This window comes from Cavia porcellus, unplaced genomic scaffold (assembly GCF_034190915.1).
Source record: "Cavia porcellus strain 051 isolate PalLab524CR breed Dunkin Hartley unplaced genomic scaffold, mCavPor4.1 scaffold_14, whole genome shotgun sequence".
NCBI lineage: Eukaryota > Metazoa > Chordata > Mammalia > Rodentia > Caviidae > Cavia > Cavia porcellus.
Genome location: NW_026947497.1, coordinates 62,029,250 through 62,042,804, shown reverse-complemented (window position 1 = coordinate 62,042,804; position 13,555 = coordinate 62,029,250). Strand labels below are relative to the sequence as shown.

The 13,555-nt window shown below is 41.5% G+C and overlaps 1 protein-coding gene across 5 annotated transcripts in view; it reads left to right on the top strand.

The window, feature by feature from the left end:
* Window positions 1-13,555, top strand: part of Ano10 (anoctamin 10) — a 115,001-nt gene that overhangs the window by 35,250 nt on the left and 66,196 nt on the right. For all 5 annotated transcript variants that reach the window (XM_003476871.5, XM_013160364.3, XM_013160363.3 and 2 more), the window contains 2 exons: window positions 4,568-4,759; window positions 9,526-9,654. In XM_003476871.5, coding sequence (XP_003476919.2) covers window positions 4,568-4,759; window positions 9,526-9,654 — 321 coding nt within the window. The remainder of the gene's footprint in view (window positions 1-4,567; window positions 4,760-9,525; window positions 9,655-13,555) is intronic.

Genomic DNA, 13,555 nt, shown 5'->3' with positions numbered 1-13,555 from the left:
AAAAAAAATTGAAGCATAATTCACCCATCATTGAATTCAAATTTTTTTTTCTTTTTTTCCGGTACCGGGGATTGAACTCACGACTGCCTGCTTGCAGGGCAGGTGCTTATGCCACTGAGCTAAATCCCCAGCCCCCTGAATTCAAATTTTAAAAGTGTACAATTTAACACCTTTATCCAGCACTGCGATTTGTGTGTCCCATGCTGTGGCTTTTTACTGGTTTTATTAGTAAAAGACTGATGCAAGTATGAGACTTGCTCATGCCGTCAGGGGTGCAAGACAGCAAGAACCTGGATCCCCCAAGGCTGAGATTCCACTTAGAATTCCTGAACATTTCTTATCCCGAAAGGAATCCTGCATCTGTCTGCAGTCGCCTTGCTGGCTCCGGTACCCACCAGTCCGTACTCCCTACACACAAATGCACCTGCCGCACTGCCTGTGGCCTTGTGTGTCCGAGTCCCTTCAGTAAGCATGTCCCTGCCTGTGTGGACGGGCGCATCTCCCTCTTTACGGCTGAATAACTTTCCATGGTGTGGGTACCCCATGCTTCCCTTATTCATTCAGCAGTGAGGGACATCGGGCTGGTTCTACTTTTTGACCATTACGAATAATGCTAGTATAAACTTTTGTGTACGACTTTCTGTGTACATATATTTATGTAAATGCACATTACCACTTGTCCAGTCCTGTGTTAACTCTCTGTTTAACTTCTTGAGGAGCTTCCAGACTAGTTTCAGATGCAGCAGCACCATCTTGCACTCCAGCCAGTTCTGAACGAGGTCCTGTGTTTGATGACATCCTCAGGGTTCTGTGTATTTTTTAATGAGAGTTTTCCTCATGGATGTGAGATGATGCCCTACTGTGTTTTATTTGCATTTTCTTAATGATTAAAGATGTTAATCGTTTTTTCTTGTGCCTATTTGGCCATTTGTGTGTCTGTTGGAGAAGTGCACATTTGTACCATGTGCCCATTTTTGATTGGGGTGTCTCTCTGTTGCTGAATTTTAGGAGTTACGTATTGTGAATGCAGGTGTCTCCGGGCATGTATTTTCAAATGTCCCCTCCCATTTAGTAGGTTATCTTTTCACTTTCTTTCTTTTTCTTTTCTCATTTGCTTCCTTCTTTCCCTTTTTTCTCCAGAGATGGGCTCATACCCAGGGCTTTCATGCATGCTATGCACACACTTGATCACTCAGCTATTCTCCTTAGCCCTTTTTTCAGTAATTTCCATTAAGACTCAAATATTTTTAATTTTTATGAAGCTAATTTTATCTTTTTGATGCATAGGCTTTTGGAATTGCATTTAAGAATATTGCCTAGACCCAGGCTCGGAGGATGTACTCCTGTACATTGTGAATTAAGTTTTGTGTTTGATGGGAGAAGGGATTAGTATTCATTTTTTCATGGAGATATGTCACCTTCCCAGCAATACTGATTGAAAAGACCATTTTCTCTTTTGGCTTGTCTTGGCACCCTGATTGAAAATTAGCTAATTTTACATGTAGGGGTTTGTCTGGATTCTTAGCGTTATTCCTTAGCCCTGTATATTTGTCCTTCTGGCAGGGCAATCCTGTCTTGATTACTGTAGATTTATGGTAAGTTTCTAAATAAGGAAGTTAGATTTTTCCAAAGTTGTTCTTCATGTTCAAGATTGTTTTGACTGTTTGATATCCCTTAAAATTCTGTTTGTTCTAGCATCAGCCTGTATCCATTTCTATAAAAAATGCAGTTTTAATTGTGATTGAGAATTGGATTGAATCAATTGATTGAATCAGTGTGAGGAGTATTGCCAACCAAAGTCTCCCTGTCCGTGAACACAATGTCTTTACATTTACTTGGGCTTACATCACTATCTTTCAGTAATAATTTATAGTTTTCCATGTATAAGTATTATCTTCATTTGGTTAAATTTATACCTAAAGTGCTGTTCTTATTTTTATGGTGGGTGGAATTTCGTTTTCAGTGTGTTCATTGATGGTGCATAGATATACTGTGTGTATTGATCAGATGTCTTGCAACCTTACTGAAATCATTTGTTAGGTCTAATGTTTTGATAAGGTCTTCGGGAACTTTAGTGTATAAGATTATGTTTTCTAAAAACAGAAATAGCTTTAACTTTTTTTCACTATGGATCTCTCTTTTTTTTTTTTTCTGGCACAATTTTTACTGGGTAGAACCTCCAGGACCATGTTAAATAATAGAGTAGAGAGCAGAAATCCATGTCCTGTTGTTGGTCTTCATTGGGAAGCCGTTGACCTTTAACCATTAGGATGTTGAAGATTGTTTTATGGATGAACATATCTCAGATTGAGGGAGTTCCTTTCTATACCTCAGTTTTTGAGTATTTTTATTGTAAAAGTACACTGAGTTTTGTTTTCTGTGTTGTTTAAAAGAAACATTTTATTAAGGTGGTTGATTACTTTGGTTGATAGCCATATATTGAATTAACCTTGCAATCCTGGGACAGATCTCACTTAGTCATGCTGTAGACTTTTAGTGTCCTGTTTATTCCAGCATAACAGTGTTTTCTTGGGGATTTTTGTATTTCTACTCATAAGGAATATTGGTTTATAATTTACTGGTAGTGTCTTTGTCTCACTTTGGTATGAAAGTAATGCTAGCTTATAGAATTGGCTGGCTAGTGTTCCTTTCTTTTCTTTTTTGGATGAGTTTGAGAATTGTTATTGATTCTCTTTTGTGTCTTGATAGAATTCACCAGTGAAACTCTGCGGACTTGGGCTTTTCTTTGTAGGAAGTTTTTGGTTACCAACTCAGTCTGTTTACTTGTAGGTTTGTTTGGGTGCTCTGTTTCTTCTCAAATCACTTACAGTAGATACGCTATTCTAGGTATTTGTCCATTTCATCTATGGAACTATTTTTAATGGTGCTCAGTTATTATTTCCCTGTAATCTTCTTTCTTCCTATTTAACTAGTTGTGGTTTTTCTTTTCAAACAAATATTTTCAGAAAACCAACTTTTGGTTTCATTGATCTTCTATACTGGTTTATTATTATTTTATTTATTGTCATTTTGTTATTTATTTCTTTGCTTTGAGGTTAGTTTACTTTTGTCTTTTAAACCTTTCCCAATGGAAATTTAGGTTGTTTTGAGATCTGTCTTCTATTTTACTGGGGCATTCACAACCACAGATTTCCCTTTGACCCCTGCTTTTGTGGCATCTCATATGTTTTGATATAATGTATTTTCATCTTAAACTGTTTTTTAATTTCTCATGTGTTTTCTCCTTTGACCTGTTGGTTTCTTTAGAATATGTTCCTCAAATTTCATATATTTGTGAGTTTCTGAAATGTCCTCATTTTTTATTTCCAGTGTCATTCCAAATAAGATATTTTGTACATTTTTAAGTCTTTTAAATTTATTGAGAAGTGTTTTCGGCCCTCACCTCTATTTTGGAGAATATCCCATATACGTTAGAGAATCCTGTGTCTTCTGCAGTTGTTGAGTTAAGTATTCTATAGATGTGTGTTATGTCTGTTTTGTGTGGGGTATGTTACCAGCACTTGACCAGGACAGCAGTACCTTAGTATTCATTTCCTGCTATGAATACCATCAGGGTCAGTCAGAGATGATATCGTAGAGGTATCACAGTTCATTCCTGAGTATGGATGTAGTCCTTTGCATGGTTTTCCAGAAAAACACTGGAGGTTTTCTAGTCACCTATGGGCATCTTTTTCCTCAGCTTTGCCTTTGAGTTCCATGGCTAGCCAGTCTGTTATTTGTTCTATTCTACCCAAAACACCAGGAAGACATAATGTGGGAACATTTGACAGAGACTCCTGGGGAGAAGTCTTTAGCTTGGGACAGACTTCAGGTTGATTGATGACAAGCTTTGTGAGTAATGATACTCCAGAGTACCACCAGCCAGATCAGATCAGGACTCCTCTTTGGGAATAAGGCTTTTAGAGATGCTTGTTCCCTCTGATGCTAGGAATGTTGTTGTGTTTCAGGGCTGCTGCAAAGCTAAGGAGAAAGGGATGAAATGAAAGTAAGTTAAAATACCCCAGCATTCAGCTCTGTCCTTCATTAAATGCTGCCAACCTACATGCAGTTAGATCTAGAGTGCTAAGACAATTGATTCTGATGCTTTCTGCTAGCTTCCTGTTGTTTCTTTTATGGAGAATGTACTTTGGTGATCACTGCTTTTATGGAGTTTGGTGTCAGCACCATCAGTTTTTAATGCAAGGTGGAGGATGACATTCTGGGGTGCCTGTGACATGAGAGCGACTCATTCCTTTTGTTTGTTAAAAGCAACCATAGTTACCTCAGCTGGTGTTTGCTTTAAAAATAATAATAATTCAGTGACTTGACATTTCCCTAAGGAAATGCACAGCTAAATATTTTTTTCATTTTCCATTTTGGTTAGTACATATAAAACTACGTAAATTCTGGGGTTGGGAAGAAAGAATTGATGAAAACTCTGGGAAGAAAGAATTGAAAGTTCTTTGAGGCGTCTTTAATAGAGGCCAACACATGAATAATGTTACAAAGAGTCTTTCCAGCACTGAAAATTAAAACAACACCGCTCTTCTGTTGGTCACCTTTGCAGGGCACCTTTGATGATTACTTGGAGCTCTTCCTGCAGTTTGGTTACGTGAGCCTCTTCTCCTGCGTTTACCCCTTAGCAGCTGCCTTTGCTGTGCTAAACAACTTCACAGAAGTCAGTTCAGATGCCTTAAAAATGTGCAGAGTCTTCAAACGTCCATTCTCAGAGCCTTCTGCCAGCATTGGTGTGTGGCAGGTAATTATTTAGCAAAATGTCTTTAAAAAATATCAGCCACTGTAATAAAAAACTAAAGCAATCTTTTAAAAGAGGAATTTAAAAATCTCAGATTTAATCCTTGTTTAGCTTCAAAATAGTTGTGTTACCTTAAGTCATTTAATTTTCTCTGGCCTTGCTTTTCCTTTCTATATATTTTTGCTTTTGCTTTAACAGTGGGTGGTGGGAAAGGTAAAGTCTCATTGTCAAGGAATGTTTCAGAGTTGGAACTCTTGCAGTTTTCTGGGAGAGTAGCCAGCTGAGTCATGCAGCCTTTCCTGCGACAGTGTTTGTGGAGACTGCGTGGGAGCCTGGACTCCTCCTCTTACCTGCCAGCAACTGGCCTCTCTCCTTCATCCCTGCTGGGCAGGCTGGGAGGAGCTGACTGGAGTACCCCAGCACCCTGTACAGCGGAGCTTTGGGTGTACATACATTTCCTCTGCAAAGGGGGAAACAGTGGCCGTTTAGTGAGAACCACAATGCCCACCTGTGTCACAGTCGAAAGGACCTCCCAACGGGTGCAAGTGGTACATAAGTGGAGAGCCTGGACTTTTAGCCCCATGTGTTGTCACAGTGCTTTACCCATCTTCCCTTGCTGGAATGGTGTTAGAGGAACCTGCTAAAACACATTTACAGATGAGTAGGGTCTTACAACATGAAAAATATCCAGCTTTCTTTAAAAAAAAAAATCACTCATTATATAAAGAGCCAGGAAAGTTCTGCACTGAATGAGAAAAGACGTTCAACAGATGTTACCACTGAGATTAATACTACAAATATAGGATGATGGAAGGCAGAGACATGATGAAAGTGCTTCCTCCAGTAATTATGAGCACACCTAAAATGAAAGAGAAAATAGAATTTGACCATCTCAGCAAAGACACAAAGGAGAGTCAAATTGAAGTGTTAGAAGTGGCAAATCCAATAACTACCATGCAGGGGCAGTGGATGGAGCAGCAGCAGAATGGAAAGGATAGAGGAACAGATTGGGAACTGGAAGACGGAGCAAAAATAATTACCTGATCTGAGCAACAGAGAGAAGACAGATTGTCATAATAAACATAGCCTCAGCAAACTATGACTGTAACACAGGATGAGCATTGTTCTCTTTGGAGTTATCAAAGCATATGAGAGAGGAGGGGCCAAAAATATCTGGAGAAATAATGGCCACAAACTTTTCAAATTTGGCAGGAAACCTAAAAAACTATAGGCTCAAGAAACTTTGCAAACCCCAAACTAGATAAACCCTGAGAAATCCATGCCAACACATCATAATTAAACATCTGAAAACTAATGGCATCTTGAAACATCAAAGAGAAAGGACACTTTAACTGAAGGGGAAAAACTAGCAGATGGCCAGTTTCTCATCAGGAGCTGTGGAGGCCAGAAGAAAGTGATAAAACAGTGCAGCCCCTTGCAGAAAAGCATGGTCCACACAAGGATCCTGTACCCAGCGGAGACACCAGCACGCTGTCATACAAGGGAAAACTGAGGGACTGTGTGGCCAGCAGACCTGTCCTGCAGGAAGTGCCGAAGGGAATTCTGTTAACCAAGGAAACAATGAGTGATAGAATCTGGGAACAAGTGGAAGAAAAATGTGGCAACCAAAAATGTGAGGAGACACGGAAGTCTCCCTGCCCTTTAGGATTTTGGTTATGCTTAATGTTTGATGCAAAAATTGTTTAACACCAATAATTCTAAATCTGTAGAGAGGAAATACTAAGACAAGAGTGTTATAAATAGAGTGTGATTGTGTACATATCTATAATGTAATGCCTAGAACAAAATTATATAACAGATGCACTCAGAAGTGTTATAGATGAAACAAAATGGAATTCTGAAATAGTGCAAGTAAACAAGGCAAGAAAAAGAAACAAATGAAAAACAAGAAGCAAGAAGAAAGCAAACAAATGTCCAATGTAGCATTCTAACATTATCAGTAATTATATTAGCTGTAAATGGTCTAAAGTTGTCAACAACTTTAGACAGAAAGTTTAAGTTCTGTTTAAAGACAGAAATTGGGAGGGTAGACTCACACCCGTGACTCAGGTGTGTACTATCAGTAAGAAACTCATTCAAGCCATGATACAGGCAGGTAGGAGAAGAAAAAGGAAGAGAGGGCTGTGTCTTGAACTACTGCTGTTAAAAACAGTGGGGAGTCAGTCAATATGTGACAAGGTAGACTTCTGAGAAAAAAGCCCAGGGTGGGACATTCTGTGACGATAAAAGGACGAATGTTCAGGGACACACAGCAGTTCTAATGTGTGTGCACTGTACAACAGAGTTTCTCAGCACAGAAGCCAAAGCTTGAACTGACAGGAGAAACAGATGAGTTGGCAGGGTAGTCTTAAGAGTTGACACTCCTTCAACAGTGTGATGGAAAATCAGCAGAGTACAGAAGAAGCAATACCATTAAATGAATGTCTCTGACATTCTGGAACATTCCATCAACAGCAGTAGAGTAACTTTTGTTCAAGTGCATACAGAACACTCAGTAAGTTGGATTAGCTCCTGGGACATAAAACAGACTTAAAAAGTTTAAAGAATTGCAACCATATGTAGTATTTTCTGTGACCATGGTGGAATCCAACTGGAAATCAGTAACAAAAATAACAGCAAGATCTCAACACTTGAAAACTAAACACCACCAACATATCCCATAGTGCAGAGAGACAGGCTGATGTGAAGTAACAAGATACATAGAGCTGGGTGAAAATGAAAATAGAGCAGGGCAGCATCCGAGAGACACAGCTGCAGCGGGCAGACAGCAAACTTGCAGCTGTAAATGCACACGCTGGAAAGGAAGGGAAAGAAACTGGGAGCAAAATCAGGAGAAAGAGGAAGCTATGAAGAAAAGAGTAAAATCAGTGAGTGGAAAATCGTAGCGAGGGTCAGTGACACAGGTGTCCTCCTGAGAGGTGAGCACCATTGACAGACCTCGATCAAGACCAAGAGAGAGCAGAGGCGAGGACACAGCCGAGGACGTCGCTGCGGAGCCTGCGCCCACTCAGGGAGTGAGGAGGGAACACGAGACAGTGTCACAAGGTGCACTCCACAACCTGAATGCAACAGACCGATGCTTCCAAATGACCCACATTACTGTGGCTTCTCTGACATGGGACGGGTTGTTAGAGCAGCCCCATAATTATGAAGGAGATGCAGTTTACAATTGCAAATTTCCAAAAAAGGAAAGTCTTGGCTCAGATCACTTCATTGTTGAATTCAACCATTTTAAGGAGAATTAATGCCAAAGTTACACAATTCCAGAAAATGGGAGAGGGGAAGAATATTTCCCAGTTCATTTTATGATAAAGTTAGTATCAATGTGGAAGCAAGACAAGCAGTTAAAAAACAGATTATGTTCCTCATGAATATGTGCACAAAAAATCTTTTAAAATTATTAGTAAACAGAATTCAGCAATATGTTAAAAGAATGGTGTGTGATAGCAAGTGAGATTTATTCCAGGGACAAAAGCCTACTTCAGAATTTGAAATTTAATTAATACAGTTATTTAGATGATATCTAAAGAAGAAAATCTCATTGTATCAATATCTGCAGATAAAGCATTTGGCAAAATCCAGCAGTCATTTATTTTTTAACTTCAGAAAAAATAGAAATACTTCTGCCTGATAAAGAATATCTATTTAAAACCACAACGTTAATGTTATTTGTGAAGGAATGAATGGTTCTCTTTTAATATTGGGAACAGTGTGGGCATGCCCAGTCTTTCTACTTTTATTTAGTGCAAGTCCTGAAAGTTTAGTGTAATTAAGAAAGAAAAAGAAATAAAATATGTATCATTGAAAAGGAAGAAATAAGGCTGTCTCAGAAAGCTGGCGTGGTTACACAGAAAGCCTCAGAGCATCTACAAACACGGGGTGAATGGGGGATTCAGTAAGGTTTTGGGATACCATTTTAGGTCATATGGACCTAAAAATCTGGAAGGTCAACTGAAAATTACTATAAGTAATAAGAAGGTAGAGTTATAAAATTAAGATCCAGAGATAAGGAACATTTTATATCAGGGGAAGGGGGAGGGAAGAGGAGGGAAGAAGGCTGGAAGGAGGAGAGAGGAAGGAGAGAGCCTTCCAGATTCAGTGATCCGCCCCAAAGTCTCCCTCGTGGTCCTGGGAAAGTGTATTTATTGGCCTTGTTGACCTTGACATCTGTATTTTCCCAGGGTCCTGCTGGCGACTTGGAAGCCGCTCGGAAGGGATCCTTGTTTATAACTGGAGCTGGGTGTAGCTGCGCTGCTGGTGCCTGTGCTCTGTCATTATAGGCCAGTTTAGCAGAGCACATTCTCTGTAGCCATAGTGCTTGTGAACATGGAACATGCTCCCCGTGGTCCATCCTTAGGTACTAGTGCAGCCACAGAACCTTAGCAGAGTCCTGGACAGGTTCCGAAACAGGCCACCATGGTCGGGAAGGTGGGACACACTGCTTTGGGATATTCATAGACACCTTCAAACAGCATGGCGCTTTTTTTTTTTTTTTTAATTGGTACCGGGGATCGAACTCATGACTGCCTGCTTGCGAGGCAGGCGCTTATGCCACTGAGCTAAATCCCCAGCCCCCAGCATGGTGCTTTTTAAGCTAAAGAAAATCATAACACAACAGCAGTTTCAAAGGTCCTCAGGATGTGTAGAATCTAGGCAAAGGCTTCTTCCTTGGTTTTCAGGGGTTAGGAGAAGGAAGGAATACAGAAGTGGACGTTGCAGTGCTAATTTCATGTTCTCCTTTCTCTCAGTTGGCCTTTGAAACAATGAGCGTCATATCTGTGGTCACGAACTGTGCTCTGATCGGAATGTCGCCACAAGTGAATGCAGTCTTTCCAGAGTCAAAAACAGAGCTTGTTTTGATTGTGGTTGCAGTGGAGGTAAGTGGACACTCGGCTGTTGCAGGAAGCACCCACAGTAGACACCTGCTGTCTCCACGCAGTGCTGGCGGCACAGTAATGTATGTTTACTGTAATACAGCAGAGCAGTCCAGCCCTGGGGTGCACACCAGGTGTACAGTCACCTGAGCGGGTCCTGCTGCAGGCAGAGGTGACTTCCAGCTGCTCTGCTGTGCCTGGGACCAGTGGGTAAATTCTGCTCAGAATAGGGTTTGGGGAACTTGATGTGTGTTTGTAGTGTGTTCCAGGGAAATGCCACTCCTGCTTTCCACAGCAAACCCTAAGAAGTGCTTGTTGACGACTGTGCTGTGGGGTGAAAGGTGTGGTGAGACTTTTTAAGGATCTCCAGTGGGACTTGTGGAAGCATTTCGCATGTGAGGTCTGTAAGGGCTCTTGTGTACTCTTTAGATTTTTCTTCTAGCAGTCAGGTCTCAGAATGCGGATGCCTGCAGCAGAGTGACACTGAACACTGACCAAATGTAAACAGAAGGATTTGTAGTAAGCTGTTTTTGTTGCTAGTGATTATCATTGTTAAAAGAATATTGTGATCTTTCATTTTTAGATATTTTCAAAATAGAAGAGTTGTTTTTACTTTATGAAAAAATAAAGTTTCATAACAATAAGAGAATAACAATATTTAATGCAATGTGTATCCTTATCTTTAGAGTAGTTATCAGAATACAAGATGTAGGGGCTGGGGATTTAGCTCAGTGGCATATAAGCACCTGCCTTGGTCGTGAGTTCCATCCTCGGTACCGATGAAAAATATTAAAAAAAGCATTCAGAATACAAGATGTAGACCACAAAGATGGTTACAAGGAGGAAGAAGCAAAGAGATCATAGCACAGGGTCACAGAGTGGTGTTTCATGTACCCAAGGCCTCAGAACTTGGGACCGACCAGACGGAATGAGGTCACGGACTGTGTGTTTCCTGCTGGCTAAGGAAGCATGTTCTACTCTGCCCTGTGGGCTCGTCTCTCCTGTCTGGTAGGACTCTGCTTGTGATAGGCACTGTGTGGAGAGTGTGCATTTGGAGAAGGATTTCAGACAGAAGTGAGGAGCCAGAGCAGAATGGCCCAGTCGAGTGGAGTGGGTCTGTTTGACTCGTGTGGGTTGGGAGGATGGCGAAGCACTGTGCAAGGCCGGTTTGTGGCCCGAGGAGTGTGAGAGCGGAGCAGGTGGTAGGGAGCAGGAGAGATCACTGTGAGTCACTTCCAGCCTTCAGGGAGGCTGCATCGTCACCTTGCGGGTCTAAAGATTCACTTTGCTAATGCATCCGAGTGAGTAGGCCCAGGGCCTGATTTGGCCCTAAAACTGTGAAGACGCATCTGGGGCCCAGCAGAATTCACAGCAAGGGGCTGCCTCTCCAGGGACCACTGCTGTTGACCCTGAAGTCCAGGCCATTTCTTGGTAAATGCTGAACAAGACCGGGTCTGACTTTCCAAAGTCAGATGGTTCTGAGGGTGCAGAAAGAAGATGAAACTCTTCCTAGCCCAAGAAAGGGTGCTCTGCCTAGTGCCGGGGTCCATCACAGCCTTGGGCAGCTGGGCACTGTCCGCCCAGGCCTGTTTCTGTGTGTCCGGGTGAGGCTGCTGTTTTTCCTCACGTCTGGTGATGCCTCAGCCACACGTCTGGCCTGGCTCTGTCTTTGTGTGGAGATTTGCCTTTGGGTGGACCTGTGAGACAGTGGCCAGCCTTGGCTGTTTCCTGGATTTTCTCATGTTGGAGACCAGCCCTAGCTTTGAGTTATAAAATGAGCATCTTATGTGATAGCATAAAAACAGCCTCAGAGAATGCATCAGAAATAACCAAAAAGGGGCTGGGGATTTAGCTCAGCGGCATAAGTGCCTGCCTTGCACGCAGGCAGTTGTGAGTTCGGTCCCTGGTACCGATAAAAAAAAAAAGAAATAACAAAAAACAAATTAACAAGTTAACTAATTTTATTCTAGTGTTGCTGAGACCTCAGCTGAATGCCATCTGGTCTTGTAATGAATCCAAAAATAGAACATTTAAAGATAAACTAGAAAATAAACTTTAGGTTTGTTACCACCTAAGTAAGATTGAGTTGGAATTCCCCCCTTTTTTAAAATTTTTAAGGTAGGGTCTCACTGTGTAGTTCAGGCTGTCCATGAACTCACTGTGTAGCTCAGCTGGTGTCAAACTCGTGGTGATTCTCTTATCTCAGCCTCATGAGTGCTGAGATTACAGGTGTGCACCACCATGCCTGGCCTCATGCTGGAACTGTGATGCACTATTTCAAGGTGACTGAGGTGCTGGATGTATTAATTAGCTTAATTGTGATAATCATGTCACAGTGCCTAATTGTATCAGACCATCACCTGCAACCTTTATGCATATACAATCTTTATTTGTAAATTATACCTCAATATGATAGAAAAGGAGACTGTTACAGAAATTTCTTCAAAACTATCAGTGCATCAAATTAACTTGTTTGCAAGATTTTTCTTAGACCTAAAAATATTTTTTCAAGAAGTAAAGTCTTAAAATAATTTTAATATAAAATTATTACTTTATTTATTTCTGATTTTTCATGGAATATGTATTCTGCTGGTGCTTCATTAGATTTCTAAAATGCTTTGCTATCAGTAATAGCATAATTATGCTAAAATGCTGCACGTGAGTGTGTCTGCTCATGGCCCCTGACATGTCACTGATTAAACCATAATATGTAAGCTTTAATTATGTGTACATCATTATATAAATTTTAACAATTTGATGGAGAAATGTCCACTTTAGGGTGTTAATTTTTTTCTTCAAATTAATATCTGAAATCATGTTTTCATATTTGTTAAAGCAACAGACGTCTCAGAGAGTTGACGTTGAATATTAGTTTTCTCATGATTGGAAATGGGATGATTTGATAGTTTTGTTAGCTTTTCGGCTCATGTTTCCAAAGTCAGATAACTTGAGTTGCCTGGTTAGGGTTTTGATTCTTCAATATCTAAGGTCTCAAGTGAATGCAGCATGAAATGCAGTGCAGGCTAAAATACTCCCTGCAGCAGAGAGAATGCGGCGTGTGTCGCAGCAGCTCTTGCATGTTTGCTGCCACCTAGCGCTGCCCGTGAGTGCTGCCTGTCTGTGCGCAGTGGGTTTGGCCTAGCGGAGGAGGAGTAGCCCTGTGGGCCTGGGTGGGAGCCTGACTGTGCCGTGCCGTGCCGGTGGGGGCATTCTAAGTAGTGCAACGCTGGCAGTGTGGAAAAGTGCAGCCCCCAAGATCAAATCACTGTGCAAGTCATTTCCCTTACGCGACACTTCTGAGGGACTTATTTCACTGCTTTGATGTAATTTCAAGCAAACCATTACTATGCTAAGTACAGAATTATACAAAAAAGGCCAATTCTTAAAGACCAGAAATGACTTCAAACCCTACAAATATCAAACGTTAGATCTGGTTCTGCGTTGCTTCATGAGTGGCTTTTCAGAAGAGACACCTCGGGGGCCATGGTCTCTCCTCCCCCTCCCTGGTTCCTGTTGTCCTGGGCCTCCCATCTCCTTCCTGTGGTCACTTGGATGTCTGCTGTCCTACACCCTGAGTGTCCTTCCTGAGAGCCAGGCAGGGTGGCTCCCAGCAGGTCCTGGGAGCTGAGAAGGGTCCCAGGAGTCCCTGTCCCTGTTTTCAAGTGAGTGAGCAGCTCCTTCCCAAGTGTTTGTTAACGAGTGAGCACTTGGTTGGTTGGTTGTTGGTTTCCAGTGTGCATGTATTATAATTAGTGGCAACCACTGAAGAATTAATGTAAAGTGTGCCGCTGAGCACTGACGTGGCACCTTTGAAAGTGCGTTAAGAAGAGCCTTGAGGGAAGTGCCAAGTCTGTAGGAGCACTCAGGTTGGACGACAGTCAGAGGTGAGATTTGGTGGTCGTTC